The sequence below is a fragment of the Pleurodeles waltl genome, chromosome 6, assembly GCF_031143425.1.
Source record: "Pleurodeles waltl isolate 20211129_DDA chromosome 6, aPleWal1.hap1.20221129, whole genome shotgun sequence".
Taxonomy (NCBI): domain Eukaryota; kingdom Metazoa; phylum Chordata; class Amphibia; order Caudata; family Salamandridae; genus Pleurodeles; species Pleurodeles waltl.
In genome coordinates this window covers 142419755-142436820 of record NC_090445.1, presented here as the reverse complement: position 1 = coordinate 142436820, position 17066 = coordinate 142419755, and the positions used below count along the sequence as shown (strand labels likewise).

The following is a 17066-nucleotide window of genomic DNA, read 5'->3' as shown; positions in this document are numbered from 1 at the left end:
AGAGAGACAGACCTTGCAACAGTGAAAACGAAATTGGCAGTGTTTCACTGTCAGGACATATAAACCACATTACTATATGTCCTACCTCATCCATACACTGCACCCTGCCCTTGGGGCTACCTAGGGCCTACCTTAGGGGTGCCTTACATGTAAGAAAAGGGAAGGTTTAGGCCTGGCAAGTGGGTACACTTGCCAAGTCGAATTTACAGTGTAAAAATACACATACAGACACTGCAGGGGCAGGTCTGAGACATGATTACAGAGCTACTTATGTGGGTGGCACAACCAGTGCTGCAGGCCCACTAGTAGCATTTGATTTACAGGCCCTGGCACCTCTAGTGCACATTACTAGGGACTTACTAGTAATTCAAATATGCCAATCATGGATGAACCACTTACATACAATTTAAACAGGAGAGCATATGCACTTTAGCACTGGTTAGCAGTGGTAAAGTGCTCAGAGTTGAAAAGCCAACAGCAACATGTCAGAAAAACATAGGAGGCAGGAGGCGAAAAAGACTGGGGATGACCCTGCATAAGCAAAAGTCCAACACTAATCAAAATATATTAATGCTAAGGAATAATTGAGTCAGGAAATGGTCTACGTGAAATAATACAGATAGACAATTCCACTACTATTTTTTAATAAATATTTGTGATTGTCTTTCTGTAATTTGCCTATACATTTTATTTTGGAAAATACACTCGGGAGAACATTAAATCGTGACAGCTTGAGGTATAAATAACTTTGATTCCCAGTTGTGTTATGTTATTTTGAGGCCCTATATATTCTCCTCTTCCAACAAAAACAGAATTTTTAATGGAATAAAAAAGAGAAATATCTGATGTTCTCATAATGTCAACCCCCTATTTGCACACGCGCTTAAAGAGTTTATTGAGGAGGGAGACTCCCGATTGTACAAGTCAAAATCATATCTTTATTTTGGCTGTCTCGTGCCTGAACTTGCCTCTGCCTCAAAAGACATCAATGTGGGAAATACATTCTCCCGATTATTTTTTTTTCAATCTCCAACTTTCCTCTTTCAAAATGCTGGCATGTATGTATTTAAAAAGAACTGTTTTGTAATGATCTAATTATGAGTTAAAGATGCTTTTATCCTCATCAATGCCAGATATTGCTATCATCTCGATTTGGGTCTCATCACTTCATGAGATAATTCAGTGTCAAGGATTATATAACGTCACTTACTATGATGTTACTGGATCGAATGATGGTTATGTGATGTCACTTCTCCCATCGCTCGTAATTGGTGAATTCCAGCCCACGGTCAAAGTTACATTTAATTTTTGGATTCAGTGCTTGTGAGTAGTTCTTCTTTTGTGTCTGTGGCGTGTCTATCTATTTGGTTATCAAAGTCTGGTCACCCTGACGTGCTTGGACGTTGGGAAGGTTGGGAGGCTGCAGAAAGGAGCACAGAGGTGAGCAAAAGCTCGAGAGCAAGGAAGTTAATGCACACCTTTGCAGCTCTTCCATGGAAATCTAAAATGTGCAGAGGTCTGAAATGTATTCTGTGCCCCGCCCTTCTCCCGTCCTGACATAACAAACAGCCCTGGGGCAGCGGCGTACATGTAGAAGGAACATGGATGATTAATAGTGACAATAATTGATCTTTTGAAGAGCAAGAGATAATAAGTTGTTAAATGCTGCACAGTGATATGGGAAACAGTACTCAGGGAGGCGACACACCCTCTCCAATTTGTATATAAGGAGCAGCTATTTCCCCAGCACTCAGTCACCACCTCTGCTTCCTTTCTTGAGCTGGTGCACCTGCGATAGTACAGCATGGCAAGTTTACACAGTTCCTCTCGTAGTGTTTCTTCTCAGAAAACTAGTGTTAGACAGGGTGCTAGTCAGAGTAGCCATGCTGGGGGTTCTTTCGGGGGCTATGGGGGTGGCAGCTTTGTTGGTGGTGCTGGAAGTGGCTGGGCTGGTGGTGCCGGAGGTAGCATTGGTGGTGGTGGTGGCTTTGTTGGCAGTGACCATGGGGGCCAGTGGGGCCAAGGGGTCCAATGGGGTCAGTGGGGCCAGGCTGGCCATGGGGACCAATGGAGCCTAGCTATCCATGGACATGGTGAGGGCCTTCTCTCTGCCGGGGAGAAGGAGACCATGCAGAACCTCAACGACCGCCTGGCTGCCTACCTAAACAAGGTCAGGGAACTGGAGGATGCCAACGCCGAGCTTGAGCGTAACATCAAGGAGTGGTACGCGAAGCACCGACCAGCTCCTGAAGAAAGGGACTACAGCAAATATTTCAAACAAATCGCAGATCTGCAAGCTAAGGTGAAGTACCATGCCCAGTTCAATTTATTACTTGTTTTAGATAATTATCTTGCCAATTAACAATAATTCCCTTACTGGTACCTCTTACTCTTCTTCTCTATCTTTTGGAGTTTTTTCTAATCCAAGTTCTTCGATCAGCCTGAATATGTACTTCTCTTTCTCACAAAAGTATTTTCTATTACCAACGTGTTTTATGAAAAAATGTAAATAATGTAAAATTACTACTCTTGACAGACACTCTGAACTGTAAAAAGATGTTTAAACATAAACAACTATCTGTATCACAAGAAATCAGGCCATTGTTTGCTATCATTTGTATGGCTCATCTTAGTGGCAATGCCCCAAGCTATATCGAGTTCCTACGTGTGGTACCCAGTACCTGCCCTACATTTGTGCGCTAAATATTTTACTCACTAACTTTCTTCTTTATATTACAGAAAACAATCCAGTAGTTATGCCAAGGGTCTAAAAAATACACATAAAAAGCAAACCACATATTTGGAAAGCATATGTTTAGAGATAAAGTTGTCAGTGATGGTCGTACTATTTTTATGTTCCTTCCTTTCTAAAGCATACCTCCCTAAATCAATTGTTGCTAATTACTCTAAACAGATCATGCACTGCAATCAGTTAAACAAGCAAAAAGATTGTATAGAGGTTGGAGAACACATTGGTGTAGTTAAGCAGGTAGACATTCATATCATGATAGAAAAGTATATTAGAGATAGGTTAAGAGAGAAAACATTCATTTATTTCATACAATGGACAATAGGAAAAGGCGACTTTGAATCACAGTAAGCAAGCTACAGCACTCCACAGTAGGAGATGTTAGAATACATTTCCCATTCTTAATCAGTCTCACCACTGGCACATAAAAGTAAAAAGAAAACAACAAAGTAAACATTCACCCTGCTAAAACCATTTAAAATTCATATTAATTTGGCTTGTTCATCATCAGCAGGGTCAGACCTCCCACCCCCAGTGCTGATAGGTTATCTTAGCTCTCTGCGCTAGTCAGCCCCCCAATCAGTACAGAGAGGCTTCACAATTGTACTATTAGCCAATCTATTTCCAAGTCAGACTCTTAGCCATTTTCTAGCCTTTTTCTGAGGATGACCAAATGTAAATTTTATTCTGTACAGTATGTTTTCTGCTCTGATCTTCTAGCACCCCTGTTTACCCAGATGCCAAATCATACTGGACAAGAGCTTCTCACAACATCCACACTTAACTGATACACAAAGCCTCAAATAAAATTGTTGACAATTTCCATTTGCATTATGAAGTGAGAGTTAAAGAGTTTTTTTTAGCAAGTCCAGAGAGAGAGTCTGGTCAGCAGACATTCTTAAGCAACTCGTAACATTTACTTGCCTTTAGCAATCTGACTGCTTTAGTTTGTAGAATCATTTAGAAGATTAACCTATTTACATGTATGTAATTGCAATCTAAATACAGTATTTAATTACTTTGAAGTGCAACATTAATGTAGATTAATTTCAGGAGCGTTCATTAAAATCAGTTTAAAATATTCTGTTACTATTTTTAAAGTATTTTTTGAACTTAGGGCTAGATGTACATACCGCTGGTCGCAATTTCCAACCAGCATTTTTGCAACAAGTTACAGATGTGTAGCTGGTCACAATTTGACCTACCTCGTGAATAATAATGAGGCAGGTCACAATCTGTAACCCACTAGGGTTCGCTGCCATCACAGGTTTGGTGCTCTCTTGGGGTCTACAAAGCAAACCACTGTGTCTGATTGCTTTTACATAAAATCGTTTTTTTTAAATGCAGCCTGTTTTATTTTTAGGAGTAGGTAGTGGTCTGTGGGACCACTGCCTGCTCTTAAAAAGTATTGTTTATACATTCTCAGAGGGACCCCCTTCGCAATTGCGAATGGGTTACAACCAACTTTGAGATGGTGGCAAAGTACCAATGTTTTGCATCCACATTTCAGTCAGAAAACATTAGTACATACCATTTCCCAATTCACCAAGGCAGTCTCCATGGAGCTGATTTTACTATGCTAAAATACTCAATCATTAGAGATGATGAGCAGCAGACATTGGAGACAAAAATCTGTGGTTACAAAATTTAATACAGAGATCTTCATCCCGACTGTAGAAACATGAAATTCCTAAAAGATGACCAGAATTGGGAATTCATATAGACTAGACTTGAGAAAATTGAAGTGATATTTTGCTGTCTGACAATTTTCACTAGCAGTGAAACCATGATATGTTATATTGATTGCATATTCAGATGCTGTTGTTTTCTTGTTTCTAGTTGTGCGACACTCAGCTTTTTATTCTATGAACGAATAGGCCTTGAGTCTTTCTTTTGCCATCTTGTGTCTGTAGATCTTAGCTGCCCAAGTGGCCAATGCCAGCGTCGTCCTGCAGATCGATAATGCAAGACTGGCTGCTGATGACTTCAAACTCAAGTGAGTAAGACTGGGTAGTGATGAATTACATCTACTTACATATACTTATAGTACACATAGATACTCCTATACCATCTCAGCACACTTCTAATTTAGGCAGAGTGGATAGTCAAGAAACATTGATGCCTCATAACACACTAAAGACCGTGGTCTCCTATATCGGATAACTCACTTCTCTCTCTGCACTGAAGGCATAGATGCCTGACTGTGGTAAATGTTTTCGCTCTACAGATCCTGTTCTTATGAAAGTGAGCATTGGAAGTTTTAGCTGTTCACTTTTGAATGATAAAGGCCTTCAATTTAGAAAGATCAGTTTAATTTAAAAAAAAGTAAGTGTGCCTATTATTTTAACACGCTATCAACCATTGGTGACATCACCAGAGCAGGGATCCATGGGAACTCCTTTTCAACATGTCCTCTCCTTACACAAGGCATTTAATGGCTTATTAGATGAACATACGTACTTCCTGAAAGTGAAGCATGCTCAAGGGTTTTTTAGGGAGTTTTGTTGCAATGCAGCAAAAAAAGTGTGTCAGCTTTATATGTCTTACACTTGGGAGATAAGGAGAAACGAAGACAACTCTAATACGGATGAGGCGTGTTTGCATTGGGCGCACTGTAGCAATATTCCCAGGTTGAATAGTTTGCAATGGTGCTGGTACAATTTGGCACCAATCTTTGGAGTTTATGACAAGTGAAACAACAACATTTTAAATGACTTGTCAGTGGGAAAACAGCTATCCGTCAGTCCAGATGTTGGTGTCGATGTCAGGGCAAATTTTCACCAGCAACATCAATGTATTAAAAAATACTGTTGAAAACCCTACTGGCATTTATGTAATCTATGTTACCATAGGTATCAGTAATTCGTGGATGTAAAATACGCCTCATATAATGAATAATATCCTCTCCTCTGGATTATGGAATATTATCCGAATCTAATATTTCACCATGCCATTCCTAGATTCCGAGAGATTTTCTTTGAGAAAGTACTCACAGCTTCACTTGGCAAATTAGACCCTGGAAACACCTGAAGTAATTCAGTGTACGAAATTACGGCATACGTCGTAATTCACTATCAGGCCGGTAACTCCTGCTTGTGTCCAATTAAACATTTAAAGGTCAATCAGGATTAAAGTTTATGAAGTGCTTCTTGAGAAAGTCTTTGGATTTCTGCCCCAAAAGACACTCAATGGATTTTCTGCGCACTTACACTAAAGCTCGTTCTAAGTGTGTTTTATTGCAGCTTACACCGTGTTTGGCTGGGTTGGGTAAGGTTTGTTGCAACACATGTATCTTCACCACTAGCGGTATTTTGATCAGGCAATAGCGTGGAGAATAGACAAAACATGTTTGAACAAAAGTCCTAAAACTTAATATGTTCCTAGGTATGAGAATGAGCGGATGCTTCGCCAGAGTGTGGAGGCTGACATCAATGGGCTGCGTCGGGTGCTGGATGAGCTGACCATGGCCAAATCTGACCTCCAGTCGCAAGTGGAGAGCCTGACTGAGGAGCTGGCAGCACTCAAGAAGAACCACGAGGATGTAAGAGCTAGTAGTGTGCTTCACTGGTCTCGGAAGACATGAATATGGGATAAAATCATAATACTAACAATATTCAATACCAATTTTTAAGAGTCAATCAAAGGGTTCAAATGTTTATATATACTCTAGACCAGCATTCTCCACTGTTGGTGCATCATGGCTGAGTCCATTCCAGGTTTACAGGATAGCCGATGACTATTTAGATTCATTGAACGCTAATTTGTGTTGTGAGGATATGCTGCAATCTGACATGGGTCATAGATCAACATTGAATTCTCATGTTGTTATTTGTCTGGCTTACTCTAAAATGTTGAACATTACTTGGTTGATCAGTGACTTACACTTCTTGACAACCCATAGAACCTTTTAATATTGCAGTATTAGAATCAAAATATTGTTCAACATAACCCAATTTCTAATGTTGATGTTGCTTTTTTTACATCACTTGCATACAAATGAAGGGGTTTTGTATTTTTTTCTCATTGCAGGAGATGAAGGGTCACCAACGTGATACTCAAGGAGATGTCAGTGTTGAGATGCATGCTGCTCCAGGCATAAACATCCTCGAACTCCTAAACCAGACAAGGGTGCAATATGAAAGATTGGCAGAGGAGAACCGCAGGCGGGCCGAAGAAGAATTCAACCAAAGGGTGAGGATCTATACACTATGATGATTGTCAAAAGAAAATGGAGAACCCTGCATCAACTCTCCCTCATTTTTCTTTCAGAGTGCTGAGCTGAAACAACAAATCTCAACAGGGGTGGAGCAGGTGCAATCAATTAAGACTGAGGTGTCAGAACTGCGACGGACCTTGCAATCGCTGGAGATCGAGCTGCGGGCACAACTGTCAATGGTAAGAGAAAGTTCACCTCTCAGAAAGCATCCCCACTCTTAAGAAACATAAAATTGTTGTGTGATAAGACAATAGGAATCTATTTCCAGTTATGTAATCAAAATAATGATTGACGCAATTTTACATTTTTTCCCCATCCATTATTCTTCTGCACATTTCTGAATGGTTGCCACCTCATACCCTTGACAGAAATACATCAGTAGAATGGGTCAGGGAAATATTGCAAATATCCACAAACTCGATAGTTAGTCGATGTTCTCAAATTTTCCATCGTATTCAGGAACTGAATTCACTCCCCTCCTTGAGAATAATCTTATTCCATGTGTAATATTGCACCATAATGTTGTAACCGTATAGCTACGTAAAGTTTTTTCCAAGTGATAGTTAACTTTTTGTGAATTCCTTTAAATAATTCATGTTGGTATTTGTACACACACTTAGCTTTAATATTTGTGCCCAGGGTGTTTAGTCGAATAGCGAACATAAGAAAAACAGCCAATATCAATCCTAATCCCTGTCCTCCATTCCTGGTCACTTTTAAATCATCGTGATCTACATCTTTCCCACAATTCCTACTTTTTCTCCCACAATTCCTACTTTTTCTCCCACACCTAGGTTAATTTCCACTGACCTTACTCTATGGGTGGATGGCTTTTGGATCATCACCTTTTAACACTCTCCACAATTGTATGTACAGAGAAATACAATAAACCAACTTAAATCCACCAAATTGTTATCAACTTGACTCACAATTCACTATAGAAACTTTGTCCAAAAGGTAGAGTCAGAGGGAGGCTTACCAGCAATGATATGTTTGAACTGAAAAAACAATGTTTGTAGTCTTAGGGCCTAATTTAAATATTGGCGGATGGGTTACTCCATCACAACGGCAAAGGATATCCCTCCTGCTGAAATCTAAGTCTCATTATGTCCTATGGGATTTAGAGTTTGTTGGGACGGGAGTGAGTCACCGTTGTGATGGAGTAACCAATCTGCTAATATCTAAGTCAAGCATTCAGTTCACAGATTTGCCTTTTACTTAGTAACTGTGCAGTGTTTTGTTGATTTTACAGAAAAGCTCTTTGGAAAGTAACCTGGCCGAGACGGAGGGACGCTATTGTTCTCAGCTGGCAGAGCTGCAAGGCAAGATCAGTATCATAGAGGAACAGCTGGGTGACCTCAGGGCACAGATGGAGCACCAGAGTGATGAGTACAACCAACTCTTGGACATCAAGAGTCGACTGGAGCAGGAGATTGCAACATACCAGCGTCTCCTTGAAGGATCGGGAGGGTAAGAATTTGGCAGCATCTTTCACCAAAGATTTCCTTTTCTACCCTTAGTGAGGTGCACTACGTAGAAAGATCTCATAGTGGACAAGCATGTGTAGAGTCAAAGGGCAGTCAGCATGAAGTTAAAGAATATGCACTTGGAGCTCCTAAACCACGTGGGGATCTGCACAGTGCTGTGTGAAAATAAAAAATTGAACAGCAGCATTTTATAAAAAGTTGTTCCAGTACCAGGGTTAAGCTTTAGTAACTCTGCATCAAGGATTATAAAAAAAATGGGTTGGGATAATGATTGCCACAGTCTCATCTTTTACGTTTTTTTCAGAGAAAGGCTTACTTGAGTATCAGTGTGGTTGAGTTCATGGTTACGCATGACAAGATTGTTTTTCTTTTGGATGGAACAGAGTAAAATGAAGTGAAAATGGAAACTGGGTCACCGTTATCTTAGTTGCACCAAGTTCCAAGAACCTGAACAATAAGTAAAGACCTAATTTAGTGTTTGGGAGACAGGCCGTGTGTCACAAATGTCACAGATAATTAATTCACATTATTACAAGTGACGTAGGGTACAATGCACTTTTTATTAAGGTGGACGGGATAGCTGCCACATTTGTGATGGAATAACCCATCTGTAAACTCTAAATCAGGCCCTACGTCTCAGGTAAATAGCTCCTAGCTCAATGAATGATTGAATGACAATTTATAGAGCATGAACAACTACCCAGAATCCTGGCACTGAAAAGGGGTATAGACTAAGGGAGAGGTGGCTGCTTGCCAAGACTTATGGAAGCTCCAATAGCCAGGTTTGAAATTGTTTGCTGAAAAGTTGTTTCCTGAAAAGATTGTGATTGAGGTTTCTCCCTAATCTGCAGAGGGAGAGAGTTCCACACCTTAGCTAACCTAGAAGAGAAAGCTGTGATCTTGTATAGAGGTATTTTAACACCATGGAAGTGTTCGAATGTTTTGTACACACAGGTCGCATTGCAAGAGCATTTTTATATCACGCTACCTAATTTGGGGATTTTTACCATTACTCGCTGTGATAAAATGTGACTTTCCCTCTGTCCTCAAGAGAGACACAGTTCAAGTGCCAATTTAAAAGGCTCTTTACTCAGGATAATATAATTAATTTTATTTCTGGATACAGGTCCTCACAGTTCCCGCAAACTAAACATCAGTCAGACTATGGCTCAGGAGAACACAGCAGTCATAGCGGCGTCAGCGGGTATGACAGAGGCAGCAGGTCCACCGGAACTACAGGCTACGGCTCAGGCACCGGTTCCTCTTCCAAAGGTAAATGCTTTCTTGCGACGCCCAGTTCCCACACACTTGAAAACCACAGTCACAATAAACAGGCTCTGACCCCATCACTTGCATCCCACACAGTCTCTGACACAACAGTCACAGCGATGGGTTAGATTCAGTGGTGCGATTATCTTATATTAGCATAGGTTGAAATCTGCAAACAGCTCTGCCAGTGCGCCTGATCTCTTAGCGACAGCTCTTGCATTTCTAAAACACTAAAAATCTGTGCAAGTGAGCTCGGTTATTGACTGCTGCACTCTCTCTGGTGTGACCCACACTTCACTTTAACAGTGGAGATCGACCCTGCCTGCAGCAACTCCGCTATTCCAGTTCTAGAGTCTGTAAGTGCACCCAACTACTGCCCTGCAGCAGCCCCACTCTGTTGCACATGGAACCGAAACATGGTTCTAAGCACCTCAGTCATGATCTGTTCCCACATGGCGAGGTGATTAGTTAGAAACGCACGTTCACTGAACGCGCTGTAATGTTTTTATTTGAGCCACTCATAGGTACTGCGAAACGGAACGGCATGTGGGGCCATTGCCCCTTGGGACCACTCTGCTTCCAGAGTAAACTGGATAGTGGTAAACTAGCCAATTGAGATTTGGCCTATGTCAAAATAAGTCTTGCTAGCTTTTACCTTGCTCTTGCTTCTTTGTTTTAAAAAGTGGGGAATGAAAAGATTCTCTGACCAGCGACAGGGCAGATCTCATCTTATTGAGGAACAAGTCAATTCACTTCTCAAGGAGTGTCAAAATGCTGTAATCTGAGGACATTAATTATAGAAGTGAGAAGTTGCATAATTTTGCACATCATTTCATAAAATTTCATGTAAAGTTCACAACACTCGGCTTTAAGAGAACAACTTGTCTGTGGACTCTGGCTGTGTAACTAGTTTCACATAAAGCAAACCGAGATGCTGATACGGGTTGGGGGAAAAAATAAATCCAATCTCATAATGCAAAATTCCAGGACGTTTGGGGAATTTCACATAAGGTAAAATGTGGAAATTTCACTGGCATCATTTATAATTCCTCCAGGCCATGTTAATACATTAGACTAAGCCAACTCACAGGTGGCAGGTTTGAGCCCCCTTTAATTTACAGGGACCAAACCCTACTGGCTCTCAGATTCGAACCCACGCATAACCACATACAATGGGCGCTGCATCTCAGATTGAACAGTTTAGATTTGTTCTAAATTTTGTTTTTCAAAACCTTCCAGGTCTACGCGGGTAATAATGATTACAGAGGACTTAGCTGATGGCAAGCCCGTCAGCTCGAGAAGACGAGTACATGAATACTAATGAATGCTGAGGAGGATCTGAAGGTTACGGACGAGGCCAATGGAACATGTGAGAAGTGGATTCCAGCGAATGAGGCACTTCAGAATTACTACACTTTTCGGGACTGCTTGGCACTTCATTCACACTCTTATGGTAGAGCCCCTGTATACTTCTCTCTCCATAGGAGCGTCCTTTTCAATTTTCACCTTGAAAACGAGCATCCTAGTGCAGAGCACCTTCCGCAAATGAAGGCGCTATGTTCATGGACGCCGTTAAGTTTTACAGTGAAATACACATAGCTATTGTTGAGTTAACTTTAATTGAAAGTGCATTGACACCATTGCATTATTTTCCTCTGAAAGATATTCTAAAAGAGGGTTCCAGAGCATTCAATCTGGATACATTCGCTGTGTGGTTCCTTTTTAATTCACTATGGAACGTTTCAGGTTGTGGAAACAGTTTTCCTTTTTACACCTGCTTGCTTGTTTCTTATTTTCAATAAACTTTCTGTTTGATGCAAAATTCAAAATCACTTTTCATTTATTTGTGTTGCTTCCACCAGCTTCTTTTCAGGTTTCTGAGATTTCTTGCTCCATAACTTCTTTGCCAATGAACGAAATCAGACATTTACAGCATCTTTCGCTTCAGGGGCAGAAGGAGTTATAAGGACATAAGGTGATTTGAGGGCTAAATGAATGGATGATAGGTGTACATTTACATAGAACACAATACATATTGTGTCTCTTTGTGCTGATCTGCAATATTGTCTACCAGTCAGAAAGTGTAATTGTTCATTATGCTTTTAAAAGGAGGAATTTGACACTAGAGTGGAATGTGAGAAAGTGAGTCTCCCGTCTAATGTCACCCTGCAAGAGATTCCAGTATCTGCGACATATGTAAAAGGAAGTCCTTTTTCCCCTTCTCTGTCCCTGGCACCTTATGGTGAAAAATAGACGTTTTCCATCCGAGTGCAGTTGTCTGATATGGTCTACAGGTTGAATGCTGAGAATCAGATATCCTGGCTCCTTCTTTGTAACATGTTTTGTCTCAGAAATAGGATTTTGAACCTAAGACTGTCCTCTGCTTTTAGCTGGTATAGATACATTCTAGCTTGAATTGTGATCAAACTTCTGGAGTCCTAGGATTGCTGGATTAATCTTACCAATAGATTTTGAGCACACACAGAGATCCCTGCAAAGGCCCTCATTATGAGTAGCTAGGATGAGTTTAGGGTAATGATCACACAAGGTGAAGACCATTACCTCGGGATTAGGACCTTATCAAGTGTAATAATCATGGGCGACTGGTGTTCATTGGCAAAAGGGACGTTGCCCTGCCCCCCTCCGGGGAGATGCAAAAACAGGGAAACAAACACAGCAGCTGAAAATAAATCACTGCTCTGAGACAATGTGCCTAATCTCTTGGGTGAACTCTAGTGACCTTTGCAGATGTTCTACTGCACAAGTACCAGCCAGCCGGTTAAGGTCTTCAACCTGCAGGCACGAGCTCCAGCAGTGACATCATAGGAAAGAAAGTGTTGAATTAGAAAGCAAGTGATCTGGTTGTTTTTTGGGTCTATAAACAGTGGCCCTGGGAGAAGTTACAAACCCCATCCACTTCAATGGCTGGGAGTGAGGCAGACCAATGAGACGTGGAGGGAGTGGGTGCAACAATTTGTTGGTCATCACAGAAGGGCAGGCTGTAGAAGGGATGCAGGGGGCTGCTTACCTGGCAGTAGCATGCGTTTAGGACTGCATTTGGTTTCACTTTGAAAAAAACATTTTGGAGCTGAGAGTGCTCCTTATCGTGCTCATGCCCCATTTCTCGATCTGCTCACCTTGCGTTTCTGCAAAAGCATGTACGAGGTAATACATTGCTCTCATTGGATGCCAATGGATTCATCTGTCCCTCAAGTACTGAGGGCGTTACATATAGGAGGCTCTATGCGTCAGAATCAGACATTTAACATGGATTCGTTTTTATACCAACAACCAGCAATCTCTTCAAATGGAGGGTAATCAATTGCCGATGAGGAGAACTGACCGTTACTTTCAATATGTGTGGTAAGAAGAAGAGATCTTTATCAGATTTAATACCCAAACTCCTTGCTTTGGTACTATGAGTGGGTGGATCACCATATTCCACAGGTCACTGTCAGCTAGACCATGGCGACAAAGATCCGCCATAAAAAAGGATTTCAGATTTCATCATTATAATGAGGTAGTCTTTATGAATCTATACTATTTATTATAGCTGCAGTTAACATATAGGGCTGGCAGGGGCTCAATAATCGCACAAGATGAGAGTACACAGCCTTTCACCTACAACCCTGAGGCCGACAGCGAGTCTGAGGCATTTTATTCAAACAAAACCATAAAGAACCAGAAAATAAAATAAAGCTAAGTGGTCAAAGAGAGGAGTCAGTGATGGCATAGGGCCAAGTTGGGTAGAATTAAATTCCCTATGGGATGAGTTGGAGGTGTTGGTCGTAAAAGAGTCAGGCAAATTCAAACATTGTAACAATTTCAAGTACACTGGGCATATTAATTTGTTAAATTCAGAATACAGAATGCACATATTCGGGTCCCATTCTGTGGCGAAAGCTTCCACTTTTTGGTCAACTGTGACAGAAATATTTTTCGTACTCGGTATAAACCAAAGATTGTGCAACCAGGTTAGGTATTGGGGGCTTTTAATTTGTTTCCCATAGAGCGAAGATCACCTGGTGTGTTGCGCCGAACGCCAACACCATATGCCTCCCATCAGGTGAATAGACTGGGAACATCATGAGATTGGAAAGGCCAAGGATAGTGTATGCCGGGAACCTAAGGATCAACGTGTCAAATGCATGGTCAATGTTGTCAAGGATTTGCTCCGAAAAGCGAACAAGTTTTGACACAATGCCAAAGTAGCAGTAATAGTGTCTCACTACCCCCACATTCCCTCTAGCACTCCTTTGACCATTCTTGGTTCCAGGAAGGAATAAGGGCAGGAGTCAGGCACCAATAAGAAACAAGTTTATCTGCTGTTTCAGTGCTGTATGTTATGCACAGTGTAACAGGCTCTGTAGAAAATGTTAGCTCAGTCATCGTCCTTGAGGGCCCTGCCAATTTCCGTTTCCCACTTCCTTTGGCCCGCAGTGTGGATATTATGGGCCCTTTGTCCTAGAAGAGTGTACAGTTCTGAGATGAGACGCTTGTTGTTTTTCTTACGTAATAGCCATTTTTCAAATGGGGTTCTCCACATGAGGTTGAACAGAGGGTTCCATAATCCAATGGCAGATTTGGAGGTATTGGCTATGATCCTCCTCTCTCAGGCCATAATCGTTTTTTAGTTGCTCAAAGGGGATGATCCCATCAGGGTGAAACAAACACCCAGCATACTTGCAGCCACCCTCTTGCCAGCAAGGAAACCTGCATATTTGCAGTCCAGGGGTGAAATCTGAATTAGCTAAGATGGGTGTCATTGGAGAGGGGACGGACATTAGTCCTGCCTTAGTCGCTATGGCGTCCAATATCCAAAGCACAGAGTTAGTGACAAGTGATGAGTAAAGTCTCCAGACCCTGTGCTTCCGGGAAAGCCAAGGCTCTTTCCAAATATGGAAACCAGCCACAGCCTGGCACATAAAAATAATGCTTCTCTGTCAGACAGAGGTTCCACTCCACTAGGAAACACAGTTTTGAGGCCTGGTAGTATCAGATTATAGACAGCACTGAAAGGCCCCCATCTCGAGTTGGGCAATACATGAGAGGATTTGGAAGGCAAGGTTCCACCCTCATATAAATCTTTTAATCTCAGTTTGCATTGATAGGACATGGCATTGTGGAGTTAGAGGCAACTGGGAGATAAATTAGAAAAGAAATTGGGTAGGAGGACACGGAGAGGGAAAAGAGGAAGTAAAGGGCGACACTTATGTGGGTATGAAAACAAGGTCATGGGACAAAAAGACATAGACACAGATGTTGAATTGGAGAGCAATGTTGTTAACTTATCTGATAAGCAACTATCCTCGGATATGATATCACTTTTGAATAAAGGACTGAGTTTCTGTCCATCGTTTAAGGGGAACATATGTCAATCTAAAATTGATTTATTTAAGTTTATGAGAAAATTGAAACTCAAAAGATAGTTTGATTCACGTGTAACAGACACAGAAACAGTTCCAATAGGTACAGGGGCGTATAGTAAATTGTCTATTCAGGATGTTTATGACACTGTGACGTTAATGACAATTACAGACTATGAGGGAGATCCAATAACAACGTCTTCAATATTACAAGACTTAAGTATATCTCCAGATAAACATATTGCCAGTGGCTTGAAAGGAAGATCAACCTGGGTACCTAAATCAACAATGGACAGTAATATAGAAATGTTTTTTGGACTAGTATGGAATGATCTGGATAAAGAAGAGATGAAGATGAGACAATGGAGGAAATCGAATCTGAGACGAGAGGAATACTTTGCATTAAAGACTTTGAAATCTGATGTGGACTTGACTATTAAAAAAGCGGATAAGGGAGGGAATATAGTTGTAATGAATCGGACAGACTATGAGCAGGAAATGAGCACACAATTAAATGATACTGCATGTTATGAAAAGCTTTCGTACAATCCGATGTCAGCCTTGACAGGGAAAATAAACAGAATGTTAATGAAATGGAGAGACAAGAATTTACTGAATGAGGAAGAATTTTTGTATTTACAAGTATTTCGCCCTAAATACCCGTGTCTGTACACTCCACCGAAAATACATATACAATCTAAATTTCCACCAGGGAAACCCATAGTTTCAGGTATAGGAGGCCCCACAGAGAGACTGTCAGAATATGTTGATATTTTTCTACAACCATTTGTAAGTAACTTACCTTCACACATTAATGACACCAAACATGTATTGAGTTTGTTGTCAGATATCCAATGGGAACCAGGTATGATTCTGGTAACTCTAGACGTGGCAGCACTTTACACCAGCATACAACACAAATGGGGATTGAAAGCAATAGAACATATTTTAAACAGGAGATCGGCGAGTCTATTAGAACACACGCACATGCTGCTGGACATGATCGATCTCATACTCAATAACAACTACTTTCTGGTTAAACAAAGTTGGTTTAGACAAAAGCAGGGTGTAGCAATGGACTCGAAATTCTCACAGTCGTATGCTAATTTGTTCATGGGATGGTTCGAAGAAAACTGGGTGTGGGGCCCGAAAGCGGCAACATGGCATTCACATATCCTCTGTTGGGGGCGATACATTGATGATTGTCTTATGTTATGGACAGGGGATGTAGTAACGTTGGAGAGCTTCTGTAACTACCTCAATGGAAATGATGTGAATATTGAATTCACATATAAATATAGTGAGTCCAAAATAGAATTTTTAGATGTAGAGTTATTTGTGGAGAACAATAAAATAGAGAGTAGATTATTTCGGAAAATTACCGCCTGCAACACTATATTGCAGGCGACAAGCTCACACCCTAATCATCAAATAGAGGCTATACCGCTGGGTGAAATGATCAGAGTGAGAAGGAATTGTAGTAGAGATTGTGATTTTCATGGTGCTATTGAAGATATGGAACATAGATTTAGAGCTAGAGGCTACTCGGAGAACAACATACTCAAATCTCGCAATAAGGCTCTTAAGACCTCCCGTTTACAGACATTATCACTAATGACTCAGAAGAATAAAGAGGTCAAGAGAAATAGTGCTCAGAGACTGAGGATTGTTTTAGATTATACGGATATCTCTCAGAAATTATTAAAAATAATGAAAAAACACTGGCCAATACTAATTCAAGATGAGACGCTCAAGAAATATATAGGTATGAAAACAGAGGTTTTATTAAGAAGAGGGAACACCCTCAATAGTATTTTAAGTCCGAGCTATTTACCAGAGGAGACTAAGGCAGATTGGCTCAGTGTACATAATCGTGGCTTTTTTGAGTGCGGCTCATGTGCAATGTGTAAATGGCCATGGCAATCTAAAAAAGAGTTTCTTGACAGAAGAGGATGCAAAATACACATAAAGTCACACAT

At 40.9% G+C, this 17066-nt stretch overlaps 1 protein-coding gene across 2 annotated transcripts in view; it reads left to right on the top strand.

Annotated features, from left to right (window-relative positions):
• The first annotated feature begins 1756 nt into the window (after positions 1-1756).
• Positions 1757-17066, top strand: part of LOC138299394 (keratin, type I cytoskeletal 47 kDa-like) — an 89952-nt gene continuing 74642 nt past the window's right edge. The window contains exons 1-8 of one of the 2 annotated variants that reach the window (XM_069237622.1): positions 1757-2302; positions 4663-4745; positions 6134-6290; positions 6779-6940; positions 7019-7144; positions 8218-8435; positions 9579-9724; positions 10961-11550. In XM_069237622.1, the coding sequence (XP_069093723.1) occupies positions 1805-2302; positions 4663-4745; positions 6134-6290; positions 6779-6940; positions 7019-7144; positions 8218-8435; positions 9579-9724; positions 10961-10974 (1404 nt within the window). In that variant the 5' untranslated portion in view covers positions 1757-1804 and the 3' untranslated portion in view covers positions 10975-11550. Of the gene's footprint in view, positions 2303-4662; positions 4746-6133; positions 6291-6778; positions 6941-7018; positions 7145-8217; positions 8436-9578; positions 9725-10960; positions 11551-17066 lie in introns of those variants that run through there. The other variant, XM_069237623.1, reaches the window with a different exon arrangement.